This window comes from Apostichopus japonicus, chromosome 9 (genome assembly GCF_037975245.1).
Source record: "Apostichopus japonicus isolate 1M-3 chromosome 9, ASM3797524v1, whole genome shotgun sequence".
NCBI lineage: Eukaryota > Metazoa > Echinodermata > Holothuroidea > Aspidochirotida > Stichopodidae > Apostichopus > Apostichopus japonicus.
In genome coordinates this window covers 35,530,829-35,552,569 of record NC_092569.1, presented here as the reverse complement: position 1 = coordinate 35,552,569, position 21,741 = coordinate 35,530,829, and the positions used below count along the sequence as shown (strand labels likewise).

Genomic DNA, 21,741 nt, shown 5'->3' with positions numbered 1-21,741 from the left:
CCAGGTCCAATATTGGCGATATCAGCACAACACTAGACATAATGATTTCAAATAGAAGCTTAGCTGAGCTTCTGTAGCGCTGCTACAATTGTTTAGTTAGCAAGATATACAAATATAAGGCTATGAACTTACCTTACAAGTAAAATGACACCATTAAAAACTCAGAGTTTCATTGTGCACGGTAAGTATCAAGACACGGTAATCTTCGTCCAACAAGAATAGCTGGGGCGATGTCAATGATCCCTACGTGTTATTAAGGACTGTTAAACACAAATGTGTTACAACCCATGTTTGAAATGTTCTAATGTCAAAATATGACTTGAACAAAGAACATCTGTCTGCATTAAGCAACAAAGCTGTTTAAGGAAGAAGCCGGCTATTGCCTTTGTCCTTCACGTACGTATCATGTGCCAGAGTAGCTGTAAAACCGGAAAATGCCAGTAATCTAATGTTTCCTGGAAGAAAGTTCTACCCTGTAAGTGATCATTGACCTGTAAATCAGATATGGAATATAGACAAAAGAAAAACATTATTGTAAGTGGTTATCCGGAGACTTTATCAAAGTATAACTCGACTTTACTCTTAAACTAACATATTTTAGACCAGTTTGCGAAAGGTTCTTTCTTTCCCTCAAACTGGTTTTATTAACATTAGATTTAATCTGATCCTGCTTTATGTTGACTGCAATACTCTGTATGTCTTGTAATGTATTCAGTAAATCTTTTATTACACAGATAATCGTCAGTGCCGAGGGAAGATCTTCAGGTAGGTGTATTATTTATATCATATGATTTTTCTTATTATAAGAAGTAACCTCTGTAAGGTATATAACTTATGTAATGTAAACGTTAACACCTCAGTTGGACAACTTGAATGGCTGGAAATGTTAGCTTTTTAATGGTCGCTCTTGACGTTTTGTTTTTCAGTCGTGTTACTTTTTCCGAATATCTATTTTGTGGTTGATTTCTTCTGAGTAGTATACTTTCGATCTTTTTATATCCTACGATATTTTCTCAGGTACTTTAAACAAAAGGGATTTTCCTGTTTTCGTGAGTCTTTTGATGTCACTTGGATATGATTGATAACTACGGAAGCTTGGTTAAAAAGAAATCAAGTTACTTGGTCTTTGAATTTCCATTGCAGGCTGAAAACTAATCACAAATAATGCTTCAAATCATTTACATCTGAGAATTCAATAACGATTACTTCATTTAACTTTAGTCGTGACTATATGGTAGTTGAGTAATACTTGATATTTAAACTGATGCATTGCCTTAACTCGCTTAGTAACGAAACCAGTTCTCTTACAATTAGCTAAAAAGTCTTATAGTAAAAATATTAATCATAATATTTGATTCATGTAACGCTTTTAAACAGCGATAGGTTTCAAAGAGCTTTACAGACATTATATTACCCCTGTTCAATAATAACCTGTCCCAGAGACAATCCCTCCAGACGGCTGCAGTTATATACTGCGCCCAATGACAAGTTAACTGACATGTACCCATTAACCCCTGGGTGGAGAGGCAATTGAGATAAAGCATCTTAGGCGATATTTTCGTTAGCTGAAATTATTTTTCAGTCACAATAAAATGTTAACCTTGTTTACTTTCCATCCAGGTTCTTCATACTTGGTTTTGCAACAACCTGCGTATCCGAGAGATTGCAAAGAAGTATCGATTGCATGTTCCTCTACCCACAATACATCTGGAGTGTACCTTATTAAGCCAGATGGCTATCCGGAACCGTTTGAGGCTTACTGTAACAATGATCTTGATACTGATGGATGGACGGTATGGCTGATTACTTGATGTTTTCTTTTCAAGTTTAAATAGTTTTGTAAAAATTTACTTCAGATTTTGATTGCAGCAATATATAGCGATGTAATACAACGTCGTTATTTCAAATAGAATCTCCCTTTTTTATCGAAACGAAAGTTTGAATCAATTATTTTTAATATTGTGGAATTTAAGTACAGATTGTACTTAGGTACAGTGCAGTTCTTCTTCCAAGGAAACTGTAAACATCTAGCCCAAACTACAAACTGAAGTTAGAAATATAAGTATAAGTATTTCTGTGTAATAGTTGTTAGCAACAAATCGCATTGCAGTAGGGAAAAAATAAAAATAATTCAATCACGTCCTAGTTAACTTCTTTGATATTCTTTGAAGGTATTACAGCAACGAAGATCGGATTCTGTAAATTTTAGTAGAAGTTGGAAAGACTTTAGAAATGGCTTTGGCTTTCTAGGGAGTGACTTTTGGATCGGAAATGAGAAAATTGCCGTCTTAACAAATCAAAAGCGATACCAACTACGAATGGACTTTGAGAGCGTTGCTGGAGAAACTTACTATGTAACATACGACGAGTTTCGTATCTCAGATGAATGGGGGGATTATTCTATATCTAGTTTGGGAACATTCCAAATATCAGATGGTAAGTGTCTTTTACATTATTAAATATAAAGCCCAAAAAATCATAAAAATCGTGATCATTTATTAAATGTCAAACGTAAACGCGCAGAAAATGAAAGGTTTTTTCTGAAAACGAAAGGATCTTTTGGAAGTAAATTTGGCATGTCAAATATGTTTTGAAGAAACTGCTACAATATACATAGTACGAGTATACTTATAGTATATCAGCGAGTACAACGGCGCTACAAAACATATTGTAGCAATTAGAATATGATATTATATGAGTGCAAGTACAAGCTTCTAGTGCGAGTTCAAACACTTAATCTTGCATTAGTATCCATACTAGAATTCCAAAATGCCTTCATTAGCTAAAGTGTGATTACGCACTCACTACAAGACTGCTTCGTACTCAAGACTGACCATGGCTCTGAACAAGGAACCGTTCCTAACGTTAGTACAACATAACGTTTACAATTAAACCAGGTTCGTCTCCCAGTTTGATCAGAACAACCAACGAAAGAATTTTGATGTTGTTATTAATTACCATTGTTGTCAGAAAGCAGTATACTTACACCTAGAGAACTCCCAAACAGAAACAAGCCATGACTACCTGGTTTCAGACTAATTGCACAGCAAATGATGGTGCTTTATCTCGTTATCAGAATAAATAGTTACATTAATGTGACTACGGAACGGCCACTACCTATTTAAAATGTTCTACATTTATTCGAGCAGCTTCTGAGTGTATGTTGTTTTCCTTTAACCTTCTGACAACCACGTATTTAAGTAATGACGACAAACCATTCTATGCCACATGTAATATATGTCGTGACTGTATCAGGTTACTATTATTTTCATTTTTTTCTTTCCTGTTCTCTAGATACAATCCCTGAATGGTGTCCAGCTAATGAGATATTTAGCAATGAGACATGTGAGAGGACTTGTGACAACCCTAATACTTGCATCTCGTCTTCCTCTCGAAGAGAAACAGAGCAATGTGTTTGCGTCGGTAATTATCTGAGACAGCAAGAACAATGCATCCCTCTGAACCAATGTAACTGCTTCGTTGCTGACAAAGGAGGTGTATTAATGGTCAGTACGGTTCTTACATTTAAGTGTTTTGCTTTTAATGATTTTTTCCATATAATAAGAATCAAATATTTTACTTACATATACTCAGGAAGCAAAAGGCTATACCCACATATGTTCATTCCCTTATAAACCTTACACTAAAATTCATGGATACTACTAACGATAATTTTGCGGCTAGAATCTAATTGTAGGCCTAATTTAAAGTCGCAATAGGCCGTTTTAATGCAATAATTGCAGCTACCTTTTCAGGGCGGACCGCGTGGCCTCCTCATCGGAGTTGGCTTCAAAGACTTCACAAAACTTTCATAAAGATCCATACCCGTACCTAGATCATTCAGGGGAATAAATCATAGGCAACCCACCGTTAGAATCCTGAACATTTCACTGTGACAACCGCAATTTCACCATTTTGTTAATCTGATGTTTCTTTTTGCTGAATATATTAAAACAGGTTGGCGATTTTTACATCAATTCAGGATGTACACGAAGATCAACTTGTCAAAACAACCAGATTATAGAGGCGAATTACCAGTGTAGTGTTCACGCAACCTGTGCTGAGAGGAACAGTGTCCGTAAATGTTACTGCAATCCAAACTACCAAGGGGACGGAGTGACGTGCACCCATAACTGCTTTGTTGCCGACAAAGGAAGTGTATTAGGGGTCAGTACGGTTCTTTCAGGTCATTTTATAATGCCTTTTTTAATCATTGTTCATATAATTAGAAGCAAACCTTTACTATTGTACTTGTCGATAATCACATTGCATTTACAGATAACCGAGTAGCGTGCGCATCGTGGTTGTGAAGGGGCCATTGACCCAGTTTTTTGTTGCCAGACCAGTCAAAAGTGTGGTCGAGGGAAATATTACGTTTCGTCGGGAATCACGAGGCCACTCCTACGGGTGTGCATGCACTGATAAGCCTTATACAAAAATTTATGGATACTTTTTTATCACAGTCTTGCGGTTAGATTCATTTGTATGCATAATGTATAGTTGCGATAGGCCGTTGAATGCAATATTTGCAGCTACTTTTTGTTAAGGCGGATCCCAACGCCCCCTATATAGGAGTTGGCTTCAAAGAACTCATAAAACTTTCATAAAGGTTCATACCCGTACCTAGATCATTCGAAGGGAACCAATCTTTGGCCAGCTACCGTTGAAATCCTGTACATTTCAAATTCATAATTTGATTATATGTTGTTTCTTTTCGCTGAATATCTGAAATCAGGTTGTCGATTTTTACATCAATTCAGGATGTACACGAAGATCAACTTGCCAAAGCAACCATATTATAGAGGCGAGTTACCAGTGTAGTGTTCACGCAACCTGTACTGAGAGGAGCGGTGTCCGTCAATGCTACTGTAATCAAAACTACCAAGGAGACGGAGTTACGTGCCGCCACAACTGCTTCGTTGCTGACATAGGAAGTGTATTAGGGGTCAGTACGGTCCTTCAGGTCATTTTTATAATGCTTTGTTCTTAATCTGTACACATAATTAGAAGGAAACCTTTACTTATTATACTTGTCGATAATTACATTGCATTTACAGATAACCGAGTAGCGTGCGCATCGTGGTTGTGTAGGGGCTATAGACCCAGTTTTTTGTCGCCAATCCAGTAAAAACTTTCAGTCGAGGGATGTATTACGTTAAGTCGGGAATCACGTGGCCTCCCATCGTTGAAATCCAGTAAATTTCAATATGACAACCGCAAATGCATAATTCATTTATTAGTTGTTGTTTTTCTTTTTGCTGAATATCTTAAAACAGGAGGGCCACTTTTACATCAATTCAAGATGTACACGAAAATCAACTTGTAGGAACAGCCGACTTGTAGATGAAAGTTACCAGTGTAGTAGTCACGCAACCTGTGCTACGAGGAGTGGTGTCCGTAAATGTTACTGCAATACAAACTACCAAGGGGACGGAGTGACGTGCACAAGCCTCCCAAAAGATTGCTACGAGCTTTATGATTCCGGTACACTCAGTGATGGAGTTTACACCATTTACCCTGATGGTTGGCCACGCGGTATTCAGGTTTACTGTGAGATGGAAAGTAACGGAGGAGGATGGACGGTGAGCTTCGCAAACAATTAAGGACTTAAATTCTGAACTTTCTCACATTATACTTTACATTCCTCAAAATGATGCACTGCAGATCTCTTTGAGATGCACTTGACCATTTAAGGAAGAACCAAAATCAAGAAACAAAACACTATTGCAAATTATCTCACTTTCACAGTATCCATATCTCTGTTAACTATCTAACGGCGTTGAATGTTATGCTCTTACGGATAACTAGATTATATAGCTGGATTCACTTTTCTTTTTTATTTCATAGGTTTTCCAGCGACGATCGAGTGCCTCCGTTGACTTTTATCGTGGTTGGAGGGACTACAAGGACGGTTTCGGTAATAAAAATCATGACCACTGGCTAGGTAATAAATATATCTACTCTCTGACCAACCAGAAAACTTACCAGCTTCGTATTGATCTAAGGGACTCCGGCTCATCATCAAAATACGCCGTCTATTCGACTTTTAGGATTAATTACCAAGCAGACAAGTATCGACTATCAGTTGGATCACACAGTGGAAATACAGGTGAGTAATTGATGGTTCTAATCATTGACGCAAACATAAATCTGGACCGATTACGTGAATTAGGAGAAGCAACTAACAACTAATGTCCTGATCTCATAGCTACCGCATTCCTGGCTAAATGATATATAAGTTCAAAGTTCACAGCAATTTTCAATTCCAAACATTTCTATTTTCTTTCAAGCGTTTGAAGAACAACTGGAACGCACGTAGGTTTCAGGACTGTATACAATGTGTACAGACATAAGAAGCAGACGATAAGATCAGCTTTTCATTGGCAACACAAGTCTCTTGGCCGTGTTTGCACGTAACAAGCACTTAACAATATATAAAACTATGGCAGTAGATATTATAATAGTAGCCAGTGTCCATGTATTTCTGACACAGAGAGAGTAAATCTCAACATCACTATCATCCCAACCTAAACGAGTATTCTGAAAATTATCGTAAATGTCTGTTGCCTTGTCGCTCGCTGTTGTCTACCAAACTCGCATTACTTCAAACTTACAAAGGGGTTAATATCATATTAGTAGTACCTGGAAGCATGCCACGTGTGCCTTCTCGTTACTGTATAATGTGACTTTAAGTGGTAAGTATATTCGATGATTCTCATATGTGAAAACTTTGAGGCGCTATTTAAATTTAATCATGTTATGTGTAAAGTCATCTAGGGTTTATCATGCATAGAACATTAAAATAGAGGAATCAGAAATGATTTATTTGAAATATTCGTCTGTATAGATTCGATAAATTTTAATCAAAATGATTTATTTGAAATATTCGTCTGTATAGATTCGATAAATTTTAATCAATCAATCAGTCTGTTCAAAGAAGTTATACGTACGAGACTAGAAGTACATGTCGATAAGAACTAAATAATAAAAAGACGATAATCAATATCATTCAAAATTTCCATAAGTGTAATACATCGAATTTTGGTTACTTCGTCGAAACCTAAAATATTAGCTACTACATTAATAGTAAATTCCGTTCATACAATGTCGGTTCTATTCTTCATTTAAAAGTATTGATTTCATGATTTGTGTATAGTGTAATTTCAATCTACGTTTATAGTCCAACTTATGAGCTCAGGTTGAAAGATACAAATATTACAAAGTGCTATAGATATAGGGTAAAGAATTGAACAATCGATGACAATAACACTCTGTATACCCTGTATACAGTAGAACAGGGAACTTGGAGCCGGGCAGAGAGTATATTACAACCATAATATCAAGAAATAATTATCCCGTTTATTTGATTTTTGTTTTATTGGGATATGGCGTTTTCAGCAAAATGCAATTATTACTTTGTACGTAATAAGAACATGTAAGATTACTCAGGACTAGATCTTTCAATGATACCCTTGTTTTCCTAACTTGAATGACATACGAAGCTACATCACACAGCCCCCATCCCCCTTACATCCTCCTTATCCAAGTTCGAAGAGAGCCTAAGTTAGCCTATGTGGTACAAGCAAAAATAAGCACATGGTTGAATAAGGGGATAAAAGAAAAGTTGGTTATGCAAATTAAATTAAACATAATATTATTCAACAATTTACAACATTTAACACCGACACATACAAGAAATTTATAACTCAAGTTTTGACAGTGTTAGGAAGCTAAGTTGTGAACTTAAATATAACAATAAAATAAATAAATGAATAGTAGTGTTAAATGCCGATAAAAAAATATAAAATAAAGAGCGATATTAGCGACTCTAGTAACCCAAACGTAGTATTTGGTTTAAATAGTTTCCCCATCTGTATGTGACTCCTATTGTGGCACTGCATTTTAAACGGAACCAAGAAAGAAAAAGTATAACAACGCCATTGCAAAGGCAGAATACCAACTTATTTATCTTAATTATTTAACAAAAAATGCAAAACATAGGCGGAACGGACGTTTTCAACTTGGTAGGACAAAAACGCATTGCCCTCTACATTGTATCTGATGTTGGATTCGTTCAAAGTTTATAATTTATCGATTTATTTAGTCTTTCTCGTTTTTTGCAGGTTATGATCGTTTGTCTTATAACAACAATAGACAATTCAGTACAAAAGACCAGGACAACGACGGTAGTAGTTACGACTGTGCGGAGGGACATCGCGGTGGCTGGTGGTACCGTTATTATTATTATTATTATAGTTACTGCCGTTATGATTACTATTGCTATTATTACCCTGATGGCAGTTACTGTCGTTACTGTGGTTATTCAAATCTCAACGGAGACTACGACGGCTCTACTCGAGGAACGTACACTGTAAAAACTAAAAGGGTTTATTTACCCCAAAATAGGGTAAATGTAAATCCCGCATGTGGACACAAAGTATGGGTATTTATAACCACATTTAGATGTGCATTTACCCTTTATTGTGTCGCTATGCAGGATTTACATTTACCCACTATTTGGTTTCTTTTACACAATTTAGGTGTGAATTTACCCATTATTGTGTTGCTATGCAGGATTTACATTTACCCACTATTTGGTTACTTTTACACAATTTATTTGTAAGTTTACCCTTTATTGTGTTGCTATGCAGGATTTACATTTACCCACTATTTGATTACTTTAACACAATTTAGGTGTGAATTTACCCATATTTGTGTTGCTATGCAGGATTTACATTTACCCACTATTTGGTTACTTTAACACAATTTAGGTGTGAATTTACCCATATTTGTGTTGCTATGCAGGATTTACATTTACCCACTATTTGGTTACTTTAACACAATTTAGGTGTCGATTTACCCATATTTGTGTTGCTATGCAGGATTTACATTTACCCACTATTTGGTTACTTTAACACAACTTAGGTGTGAATTTGCCCATATTTGTGTTGCTATGCAGGATTTACATTTACCCACTATTTGGTTACTTTGACACAATTTAGGTGTGAATTTACCCATATTTGTGTTGCTATGCAGGATTTACATTTACCCACTATTTGGTTACTTTAACACAACTTAGGTGTCAATTTACCATTATTTGAGTTGCTAAGCAAGACTCACATTTACCCACTATTTGGTTACTTTTAAACAATATAGGTGTAAATTTATGACTTAGTTGTGTTGATGTGTGGGATTATTCCATTAGATCTTTTGGTACTATTATGCTTAAGATGTACAACTACCTCTTTGATGCTGCTGCACATAATTTACAATTATATTAAAGGTATTCTGTATTGGCCCAAAATTATAGCATGCTATAATCGCTAGATGTTTTCAAAGAATACTTTCCTGGAGGTCACTACCCTCCAATGGTTCACAGACATTCTACATTGAGCACACAAGATGACTGAATGTCTCAGTGAGAAAAATTTCCTCAAGAGTGGTAATAAAAACAGTTCAGAATTTTAAGCAAAGATGACCATATTTGGCCAACACAGCATACCTTCATTGGGCTACATAACACAATGCAATTTAATTGTGCAGATTCTTGAATTAATATAATGGGTAAGAATGTTAAATTAGGAGAAAACTAGAAACTTCAAACATGAATACTACACTGCATAAACGTGATATGAATAATCAATGCAATAGCATGTTTATATCAATCTAGGAATATTCATGCATAATGTACAATATGGTGAAGCAACACTTAAAGTTGGTAACATATGTGTATACTAGTAAAACCTTGACTAAAAAATGTTACATTTACTAATGTATGATCACATTTTCTCAACAATTAGAAACTGCCACAACCCATTACTAGGCATGTCAGGTATTAAACCATGTAACAATTTTCATTTACATCGATGAATACATTTGTAAAATTAAGGTGTGCCAATCTTTTAACATTAACATAAATCTCTATTGACCACAAATATTACTTTCAGGTTGTCTGTTATGATTATGCTGTATCACTGTCACCTTAAAAATCTGGTATCACTCAAAAAGTGCATTACTTTGGCATAACATTGGTAAAAAAGACCATAACTCCCACTTTTATAAAATGGCTCAGCAAAAAATTGAGAAACTTGGAGAATATTGGGATAAACAATAATAACTTACTAATAAAAACAATTTGTATGTAAACAACTAACTTTGCAAATCAATGCAGGTACATCAACATGCTTTTGTTTATGATCAAACCCATCAGTTCTCACTGACCATGAATGTTGCATCAACACAATAAAGGTTTACATGATAAGACCTGTATGTTACTAAGTTGTAAATTAATAACTCTAAAACATACCTTAACTCTAATGTATGATTAATTATACAGTTCTTAGTGCTTTAACATTTCATGTTGATTTATCTTGAATACAACAGTACACTCAAAAAGTTGCATTAGAGTGGTGCATGTTTATGTGCACCACCCCCACCCCACCAACCAAATTTTGTTGTGACAGAACAAGCCACAATATATGGAACTTTCTTGTCACTGATCTAATTGTTCCAGCAATTGTCTCCATGATTTTATTTATATGTGCATCAAGCATTACAAAGATTATCGATAACAACTTCCTGGTCTTGGTATAAATTGACAAAAACAAAATCAAATCGAGCAAAGATACGGTGATGCTTAAGTTTAGGCCTATGATTGTGAATGATCACCATTAACCATCTGTGTTGAGTGTAACCGAGGCTAACTGAGGAAGACTAGCATACAATTAGTCTACACTAAGCTTGCTTCAACTAGGCTGAACGTTAAACCTTAATCACTATACCCCTCTATGTTTATTGTAGACCCCACAATTTATCACAAAATATTACTGTACACAATTTGCTATTCTTAATGCTCATCAATCTTGGTTTGAATGTATAAAAAATTTACTGGCTTAGATAATTTGCTTAATATCAACTAATTGCTGTTTGGCCTTCTTATTACACCCAGTTCTAATTGTATTAACAGCTTATTATTGACTTTACTATATGACACCTTTTATAAAGTTGCATTAGTGTTCCAACTAAATTTTCGCCCCCAACTTTGCTCTTCGTCATAACAAGGCATGTCACAGCACTTCAAACTTGTAGTTGCCCCTGATCTCACTGTTTCACCAATATTGTAATGTTTAGTATTATATATCATTTAAGTGTATTAAGAATTACCCAAATTATCATTTTACACATTATTTGTCTTGTAAAATTGTGCTAACAAACTAAATCCCTGAAAACAACACTATGCAAATCCAGCAAACAATCTGAAAAACATAACTAACAATAATTCTGGGTCAACAAATAACAGAAAAACAATAGAACTTGAAGAAAAGTCACAAAATGAAATAAATCATGCTTGAAGTTTTGCAATTAATGAAATGATCTTTTGAGGCAATTTCCCCTTGTCTTTGCATTGCAGCAGAACATTTTGCAGAAATGTCAGTGTTCCTTTTACTTTGCCGTTATACTGTATGTTGAAAACATAATATGTTGCCAGCAGGATTAGAACTGCCTCAGGGAAAGATGCTGCAGTACTGCATTTTTCGTTTTCTGCAATGATTGTTATGTTTGATGGGTCCAGCGGATCCCCAGTGTATGTTATGACCGGTGTGCTGATTTCAACATCCGAGCTAACCTATCAAACAATGAAATAAATAGGATGATTAATTCCTGATAACACATTTTCAAAGGTAATCCAGCTTCTTCAGAATCACATACACTAAACTTGCATTTGATAATATTACTTGGGAGCTGATTTGAATAAGCATCATTTCTAGCTATAAATGAATATTGCGAATGTTTCTATAACTCAGGGTATATATAAACCAGAATGTCAAATAACTTAGTGATTCCTTGCCATTATGAAGCAACATTAGATGGCATATTTTCCAACTTCCACCGTGCTGACCTGATATCACCAGAAGTGCCATTGGCCTTAGAGTATCGAATAATAGGTGCCTATATAAGAAGATTGAATTTGAAACCAACTATCATTTCTTCAGCGATCAACTTTATTAAGACTTGGCTCTAATTGAAGACAAGTGAACTGTGACCTCCATACAAAACATTCGGGATTTGCTACTTACCAAATGCTACCTAAATTCAATTCATGATATGTGGTGGTAATTAAAGGGTTCACGTTTTCATGTTTGTTGATCTCAAATGACCTCTGACCACAATCAAAAACAGGAAGAACCACCTACTCACCAAGGGTTACCTTGTGTTATCTTTTAATTCAAAGAAAAAATAGGGATCATCTGCTCACCAGGGCTATCTACATATTACTCTTGAAGTGCAAACCATCTTTCACTTCTTGAGGTATAGTGTTTACAAACCGAGGCCTCACACACACCCCGATCAGCATTGCATAGATTTCTTTGGCCTTAGAAGGGTTATCGACATATTACTCTTTACATCTTTTGCAAGTTTACAAATAATACACCAACTAATGAAAGGGTTATTAAAATGGGAAGCTTACATCATCATCACTGTTTATAAACAGAAAGTTGCGATCTTCTTTCAGGAAGCCAGGTAGTATCCAGAGAGCTGCAGTCCATGTAGCATCTGTAGCAGAAATAAACACTGAAGTTATTGTCTTCATTCAGTGTAAATGAATGTAAAATGTAACACAGCAGTAAAAAATTTCATGCTGATTTCCTGAAAATAACATAATGATTTAGTAAGTTGATGTAGTGTATCAATGCAGTTTTATCTCTGCACTCTTAAAAATAACTACATTGAAGTGTTCCTTAATTAATGTTTTATTGCAGGATTCAGTAAACCATCTAATTCATCCAATGACGACACTGTTGCTACTTTGCCTCATATGGTCACAACTTGTCTCCTTGCTCAGATTATCCTGTATATATGAAACAGGATTGGCCACATTTTTCTTCATTATCTTGAAAGACCTTGGATTTTTTTTTAAGTTTTCAAACATCTGCCATCAGTTTAACTAATTTATATTTTAAGAAGCTGACAAAATGCTTGTCTCAACTGAAACTGTTAAGACATATCTCCTAGTCTACATAATAGTAAACTTTTTTATTATTTTTGGTAATTAACTCAGCACTTTGAGATGTTAACTTACCCCTTTTGTCTTTTTCTGTCAATTGCTGAATAAAGTTGTTGTATTCAACAAGGAATCGAAGAGTGCCCTTTGAGTGATTTGTGTTGTAGGTGATGATCTTTGCTGCAATGTCATCAAGATTTTTGTAGAACATCTCCGACACTGCATCCCAACTGATGATGGCTGAAAAATCTTCTATGATCTATGAATTAAGGTAATAAAAAGGATGATAATGACATTGTATTAATAAATAACTTTCAAACAGGAACTTTCAGCCAAGTATTCGTGTTAGATCATTAAGTCAGTAAAAGAATCTTGTTTTGGCAGTTATTCATGATTTTCTTCAGTCAAACCTCTATTTTAGTAGAAATTCTAAACATTCAAATACTCTTACATATCATCCATGGTATTTAGATTCACCTACTTTTTGAAAGTCCCTGTCAAAGCTAACAATGTGTTTCTTCCATGGTAAATAAAACAGCTATGATAAGCTCACTTGGCAGGTTAATTTGTGGCAAAATGCACTCATGACCCTTTTCCTTGAACTTTGTCTACCTCAAATGATTCTTGAACTAAAAAAGGTAGGAATCATCTACTAACCAAATGCAATCAACATTCTAAGGGATTTTTAAGAAGCCAGTAACTGACAATTTTAACACTTATTTGCACTGTGTTTCATGAATATCAGCTATGATTCAAGGAAGCTTCCCTTCCTGAGAAATCCTGAGAGCAAGCTATGCAGCATGAACACAAGTTCATTCACCCTTACATACACAAGCCTTAACATTGGCTTATGATTTCGTCAAACCAACAATTTCCAGTGTAGAACATTATAATCATAAGTCTTAATAATTAGGAATCATATGTTTGAAATTACCTGTTCTGCACAAAATAGAGTAGGAAATTTGCCTCTGATTTCTGCTATTGGTGGTTTCTCCTCAAGTACAAGTCTCCTTCTCTCTCCAAATGTCAGTGCCATTAATGACTTAATTTTGTTCTTGTCTTGTTTTTTCTTTGTTGATTCCTTTTGTAGTTCCTTAATGTGCAGTTTGATAGTCTCCTCTGTTTCACCCTCAGGTAGAGTCCAATCAGCTCCGTCTTTTCGTTCTCCCTCGTCAGTTGTTGCATGTGTAGATGTCTTCCTCTTCTTCACAACTACATCCCTCGTCATGTGTCTCCTCTCATTTCTGAACTTATCTTTGAGTGCATTTTTCAATGCATCCTACAAAACCAAGATGCAAAAATGAATGGAAGCTGCAGTATGATGAGATAATCTGATATCAATGTTACATATTCTGTTAAAATACCTTTCTTCAGTCTGGACTTGTAATTTAAAGAGCTATGAAATTGTGATGAACACTTGAACACAAAGTATATTGTAATTTTGTTACAAGGTCTTAAAAACAGCTGAACAATTCAAATTAAACTTCAACACTATTGTTAGGTATAAAACTCGGCAACCTCACAATGTAATTTATGCACATGTTTCATCATGTCACCTCACCCATTTTAAAGAGTAGACACCTTGATCTTACAAGCATGCACATCTGGACATTCATGTCAGATGCATGCACAATGTGTACTGGTTCATGCATCTTCTCAGGTAGGCCAGTAAATTATATGAATATGTATGTATACATATATGTCACAGGAGGGGGCTAATGTGCAAACATCTGCATGTATACAAGACCCCAGACTACAATATCCCCCCCTCCCCCACCCACCCTGTGCTGCAGCAGTTCAACCCTTGCATCCACCCAGTTAAGTTCCCTCAAACTGAAAAGTACTTTTACAAACCAACAGCAAAATTAATCTATAGTGGATGTAAGATTTTGCCCTTGAAATGGCAGGAGAAACAATCTAGTTTTGAATGCCCCATCATTTGATGTCTTTATTAAAAAGATCCAGCTGTACATAGTTCTTCACTAGCACCAGCTACTGGATATAAAAATGGCTTTTGACAATTAAGCAAATACAGTGAAAATAGTCTCCTGTCTACCTGAAAAGCACCAATTTGACTGATACCATTAGTAGTGGTAGTTTTGTACAAAGTAGTCGAAATTACACAATCTAGTCAGGTGCTTTTTATATGTACATATACGCCCACCTTCTAGATAATAAATGAAGAGCTTAATCATATACTTACATAAGGCTCACAGAATGGTAATTTGATTGCCAAGTTTGGAAAGGACTTTATGACTGCTTTAGCTGCTGTATTGTATTGATCTGTAGTAGGATACCTACAAAAAAGAATATCACTTTATAGTTGATTCACATACAGGGTTAGTGCCAGCTGTAAAATTTAGGAGGGGGGGGGGCAATTACCCACTTAACCAACTCTTTTGGGGGGGATTTAGTATATTGGGGGAGCCTTTTTAAAATGTGGAGTGAAAGGAAAAGATGGTACTGTCTGGGGCTCCAAAAGCTCCAGTTTTTAACCTTCATATCAGCAGGACAGGGCTTGGTTGGGTGAGACTCATACAGGCCCAATGATCTCCCATAATAGAAATTTCTTATGTTACGGGATACTGCGGACCATCTCTATAGTGGTCTCTTGTATCATTCTTGAAGATATATTGTCTAAATTGTTTTGTTTTTACTATGTAATTCTTAATTCCTTGTTTTAGTCTGATGTTGATCTGGGATTGAAATAAACCTTACACACACAAACACCAAAAATTACATTTTTAAAATAATATCAACAACTTATTTTGCAACTTAATAATAACAGTGAAAAGTTCACCCATTTACCCACTAACCATCAAGTCCTGCTTGTACTAAGTACCTTACCTAGCACCCCCATTCCCCCCAGACAGGCTGAGTCAGCTAAAAGGCTATGATTTTATATTTGAGGTCGCTGTCTGAGCTTGTTTGTTTTGGTAATGTGGATATCCCCATCTGAAGTTAAAATATCAACAGAACTTTAACAAAGTTGTAACCACATCATTCCAAGGTTCCACAATATTAAAATCTGTAGGTTATTGACACATGACGTCTTTATATGCAAAAAATCAAATGCGAAAATACAGGCTTCCAAAGGTGTTATTGTTCCAGGTTAAATAACACCACAATTTCAAAGATGGCATACTTACACATTGACATATTTCAAAGCTAGTAATTCTGAGATGTTGAAAAGTCAAGATTCCAAAGACTTGTGCATTATGCATGCGTATGACATTTGAAGGCAAAAATTTACACTGGTTTAGCATTAGTGATTGAAAAGACAAAATATTAATATTCAAATAGGGAAAGGTACTTACACAGTAAACAAACACATTTTGTCAAATGTAGCTTGGATTACAGCAGATTTAATTCTGTTGCTGACAGGTCCCCCTTTTAATAGTTCTACCAAGATGTCTCTCCTAACATCATCTTGATGCAGCTCAAACTTGTTTGGCCATGGCAAGAACTTTTCTTCTTCATGAAAACTATCAAGCATGCAAAAAGGGTAAACAAAACTTTATTAGCAAAATGTATAGAATTAGCACTTTCAATAAAGTGACCCTAAACAAATTTTACATGAACAATACAGATTATACTTTGACACAGGTTGAACAGCTTGATTTTCACTACTTCAGCTGTAAGTTGTTGAACATGCATGTCAGTACTTAGCAAAATGTGACTTCATATTAAATGGCCTCTTCAAATAAGGGGCTTTGTACTGAACTTCTTTAGGGAATGTGTGGGACTTACTGTTAACCAACCAAGTTCCACCAACCCCCCACCCCCCATACCCTAATATATTGTAGTGATAGCTTAAAGAGAAAATGCAGTCACCCTGATTTGAATTAGTATACTGTAGTATAATATTTCTATTATGGCTCTTCCTACTCATGTGACAATGTTTTTGTTACTGAATTGTTGAATTCATGCACCATAACTCTTAGATTTGTCTTTTATATGCAATATTTATGTTCTAAAATGCCATAAAATATAATTGTAAGGTCAGCACCAGAAATTTGCAAGGTTTAGCTGATATTGCAAATTAGTTTGGGGCAACTGCTTATTCCCTTAAATAAGCTCTTTTTTGCTTCTGTCAAGGTAGGATAATAATTCAAACATGAAATGTTACATGTCTTACCTGTCTGAAACATCACTGGTACAAGGTACATCTCTTTCATTTCCAGCCAATATAATGGTGTCATCTGAACTTGAAGAGCTTGTAAATGAACTGGCACTGAGGCATGCAACTGACAAAGGAAAGGAGTGTCCAAAATATGTATTATAAATTATTTTTCTAATTTGCAAAACCCCAGGATGTAAAGATTAAATATGTGTTGCTCATAAGTACAAGAAACAAAATAACTGGATTTGCATTGCAATTTGCTACTTACTATTAAATCTTCAACTGCTAACCAATTTGATATTGATTAGCACTTTCATTAGACAGTAATGCTTTTTGATTGATATTGCAAAGTGTAAACTGTTACAATGAAAATTTGAAGTAGTATTCAACTTTGGCATACCAATTTGTCCCTTGCAGAATACCTTCAGACTGTGATAATTTCTTATCTTAAAGCTTCCCTGAAATTTCAAATATGAATACTATAGTGACTTCCTCCTGTCAAATATCCCAAAACTTTCCACTACTGTAGGGGGAAAGCCATGAGGAGAGGTTATGACAATGTACATACATTCATACAAGAATGTTTTATGTGCATATATTATCCTTGGAACTACCCAAGTACCAATAAGTTCCAAATGGGGTTCACACATCATATTATGCCAATAAGGCTCCTTCATGAAATGGTAATAAACATGCTGCTGATAGGCAAATTTTTCTGGACAACAATCTTTTTGCAATCGTGTACAAGAAGCATTTATACTTACCTTCATCTCTTTCACCAATCACATTCAGTTTAACTGCTTTATCTTCCATCTGCTCTTCTTCTATATCACCGTCAATGTCCACCCAGTCGTCAAAGTCTTTATCAAAGACCTGAAGCCGAAATTTCTTTATCCCAAACTGAGATTTGATTTCTGGTTCTACATCACTTGCACTACATAAGAAAACCCTTTTTCTGGATCCATAAGTTACATGGTACCGTTTAAGTGCTTCACTGAAGACACAAATATATAGAAACTAAAAAGTTGTTTCTCCTAACCTTTGAAGTTCAAAAGTAACAATGATAAGGAATGAGATGCTCTATTTTAAGTATTAATGTTTCTCTAAACAAAGTACTTAAGTGTTACCATTCTCTGATTTTGATTTGTGTAAATTGATAAGGGTAAATGACAAGCAAAATCTTCATAAGCAAATATGACCCATTTTTGTTGAAAACACAATACATAGCTATGGAAATGTTGACTGTAACCAATAGTGCGCAAAACCATCAAAACAAAATACACTTTACCACCTTTGATAAAGATTGCATCTATTTTGCCAAATTCATGCAACCTATTTTCTCTTGCCTCTAGAACCATGCAACAACCTTTTGCATACAATGAACTGTGTAATTCAACAAAAGCTAATGTATGCACTTCTTCAATGCTTGGAAATTGACTTTTCAAAGCTCTCTGAATCCCATCACAAAACTGATGTAACTTTTGAATGTCCCCTCCTGAGTTGGATGTCATTTTGTCATCCAAAAAATTCTGACCAGCTCCATAATAGCACATAAGTAATTGATGACGCCTTGCCAATGTCTTACACAAATTCCGCCTGTTTTTCTGCCTATTGGCAATTTCTTTGAAATATGCATGTTTAGCTTCAAACCTCATTGTCCAGCAGTGAACAAGAGGTCCATATTTCAATATTGAACGAGGGTAATGCAATAAGTAATGACTTTTGGGTTTAATTCTATCTTCAGGAAAGAGCTCTTTCAGAGCAACCAGAAATCCATGCACCAAATATTCCAAGTATGCAACCATTTCACATGGTATAGAGGGAGCAAATGTAATTTCACAAATATCCATAAGTGACAAAAATAGTTCCCAGTATTCATTTCCCTCTGGAATTGAGCTTCCTATGATTAAAGGCAATAATCTCATCAGGCACCATGTTTGAGATGCTGTTTGTTTGATTTTGAAACTTCCCAGGTTAGCAGTGGTATTGCAAGTTGGTTTGCTTTTCTGATCACTTTTTCCAAAGGGAAAAAGTTTCAAAGCACTGTTAAAAGATTCCAAAGTGAAAAAGCCATCCTGAATAAATGTTGTCACAACCTTCGTCATTAATTCTGGAACAAGTCCTTCGAGCAAATCATGAGCTGGATCAGGTGGTAGACAACTGATTACATCAAAGTATTGCAAATCTGACAAAACAGATTTAGAAGCTACTCCATAAACATGCCTAAGACCTTGATTTTCCATAACTAACTGCACCTGATGTTTGTGACCAACACTTGTTCTTTCGATTAAACTGGATGAATCAAAATGATCTTGAATGTCATTACTACTTGCCATGCAAAATCTACATATTCTACCAGCATGAAAATGTTGCTGAAAGCCTCCTAACTGATGTGCTGCCAAGTTATCCATGGAAACCAAACTAATGCAACCCTTGAATGTAAACTCCTCCTGGTTTAAAGTTGTTATTGTCACCCCCTTACTTTCTAAGACTTTAACATCCTCAAGAAGCGGTTTGAGCACTTTCCCAAAGCCATACTGTTTTATTAATCTTGTACAGCAGAGGCAAACAAGCTGAATTGATGACAATTTTGACCGAAACTTTGGGGATAAATTTCCAAGAACAAAATAAAATGCAGCAACTTTGTAGCTGTTAGCTTTATTTCTAAGTGGGTTCACCACACCAAAATCATCATAATAAAAATGAACTTGGAGTGCATGTGGCTCCAAAGAGAATAGGGGATGATTTTGAAATGCTTCACCATCACAGTAATCCTCATATCGCTTGTCCCCATGTCTAGAACGGGACTTCAGAACTTCTGCTAAAATATCATCATGACTTAAAAGACTTTTTAGAGTATCAAGCAATGGTACATAAATGAATGTATCATCTTTCCCACAGGTGGAACCTAGCACATGTTCAACTGGCTCAACTAAACCAAAATGCTCCTTATAAAAAGCTGTCTGTTTATAGTCTGAGGCCAACTTTTCAAAGATGTTATTTTTCTTTTCAAACTTTTCATCGATAAAGTTAAAGATATCAGGATTTTTAGCCACTGTGAAACCAGAAGCTGAAAGTTTTTCTTTGATCTCTGTGCTATCATCCCTTGAACTGTTATAGATGAGTTCAGATAGCTCTAATATTATGCTATTTGTAACAGTAAGTGGTAGTTTATGCTTCTCTTTCATGCCTAAGATGAAAAGAGCAAAGTCTCTTTCCGTGGATCTTTCACCGATTTCTCTGATGTGTGATCCATCACCCAGAGCAGCAGCATCGATAGCACTTATTCCAGTTGATTCTGCAAGACTATTTTTATGCGAATTATGAGTCACATCATCAACTTCTAAACCAATGTTTTCCGTCACTAGACTTGTGCCTACTTCAGTATCCTCATGCCCACCAGAGTTACTGTCATGCCTTATGTTAACATCGAACACTCTTTTATGAAATTTCCGCAGATGGGAATAAAACGTGCTGAACACCCGATATTTTCTTTCACAACCATCTATTCCACATCTTATGGAGAAGTTGGGTTCAATACTATGTGAGAATCTTATGTGATGTAACAACTTTTTGAAAGTAATGGTCCTGAAAGTGTTACATATTGAACAACTTTGCATCTGCAAGGATGCCATAAGGCCTAATCTAACAAAACCTTGGTAGGCTTTATTAGGATGGCTTGGCATAAGTACTGGACAAACCTCACAGCATTAATGCACACTCAGTTTTAATAGTTCAGTCTTGGCCTGCGCTAGCTAGGCTTATAAACTTTGATACAATGGTAGGCCACAGTGTAGGCCCTGCATTGTACTAGTGGCTGTTACTTGTAAGACATAGCCTAGGCTTAGTTATAAAGTCTTCTAATCTTATATAGGCGAATAAGTAGCAGAACAGTTAGGCTAGTAAAGCCTAGGCATAACAGTTATTTAATCTGTACTTTTATAAACCAAACAACTCTTTCAAGGGCTTAACGTCAACTTACACTTGTGACATGTTGCTTTAGATTCATATAAAAATACAAGCGGCCGTTGAAGGTGAAGTCCAGTCGTGTCAAGTCTCGTCAAATGTGACGGCGAAGCGCTTCTGCGGGAACAAACTAAGAAATACTAGGACTGGTCGCCAAGCAGTGCAGTGATGACAGTATACTGTATACTGTACTGTACGTACGTAGGTCTAAGGCATTGTGTTAGCGCCAAGCGCCAAGCGCGAACGAACCACCCTTTGTGAAAGAAAACTTGTCATTGGCTTAAAGTTTGAATCTTTCATTTGATATTATGTGGGGTTCTTTCTAATTTTTCAGATATGCACCCATTTTCTGGAATACCAACTTTGAATCTTTTACATTTTTACCAATATTTATTACCACATCCACATTCTTGAAAGGCTGTATTCAGTGAATTAATGTAAAGTAGTGTTTTAGGAAATTTGTTTTTAACCAATGAGAAGTAAGAACACTTCTGAGACGTATAGTCTGCCATTATTCTCTCGGCGCGGCCTGGCTGCAAACGTAACTTTATTTCTAGTACGAATGAGTACATCATTGTAGAAAATTCTATAGAAGTCACAATGAAAAAAATGTTTCAGCTATGGTCGACGTTTAAGGGCCAGGCATTGT

General features: G+C 35.7%; 3 protein-coding genes across 3 annotated transcripts in view; 1 reads left to right on the top strand and 2 right to left on the bottom strand.

Moving 5' to 3' along the window:
* LOC139973677 (uncharacterized) overlaps window positions 1-21,741 on the bottom strand; it is a 489,233-nt gene that overhangs the window by 17,590 nt on the left and 449,902 nt on the right. The gene's annotated exons all lie outside the window — the stretch shown is intronic.
* LOC139973838 (uncharacterized) lies at window positions 696-10,475 on the top strand. Its single transcript, XM_071980715.1, has 8 exons — window positions 696-765; window positions 1,621-1,793; window positions 2,172-2,436; window positions 3,295-3,506; window positions 3,958-4,167; window positions 5,277-5,582; window positions 5,848-6,109; window positions 8,124-10,475. Exons 1-8 carry the CDS (start codon window positions 696-698, stop codon window positions 8,621-8,623), a joined length of 1,998 nt encoding a protein of 665 aa, XP_071836816.1. The 3' UTR covers window positions 8,624-10,475.
* Window positions 9,628-21,635, bottom strand: LOC139973680 (sterile alpha motif domain-containing protein 3-like). The gene is made up of 9 exons (XM_071980508.1): window positions 21,109-21,635; window positions 17,891-18,120; window positions 17,142-17,250; window positions 16,321-16,488; window positions 15,207-15,300; window positions 13,938-14,282; window positions 13,082-13,262; window positions 12,470-12,555; window positions 9,628-11,626 (listed from the first exon to the last, which is right to left on the bottom strand). The coding sequence occupies exons 1-9, from the start codon at window positions 21,117-21,119 to the stop codon at window positions 11,342-11,344; spliced, it is 1,509 nt and encodes a 502-aa protein (XP_071836609.1). The 5' UTR covers window positions 21,120-21,635; the 3' UTR covers window positions 9,628-11,341.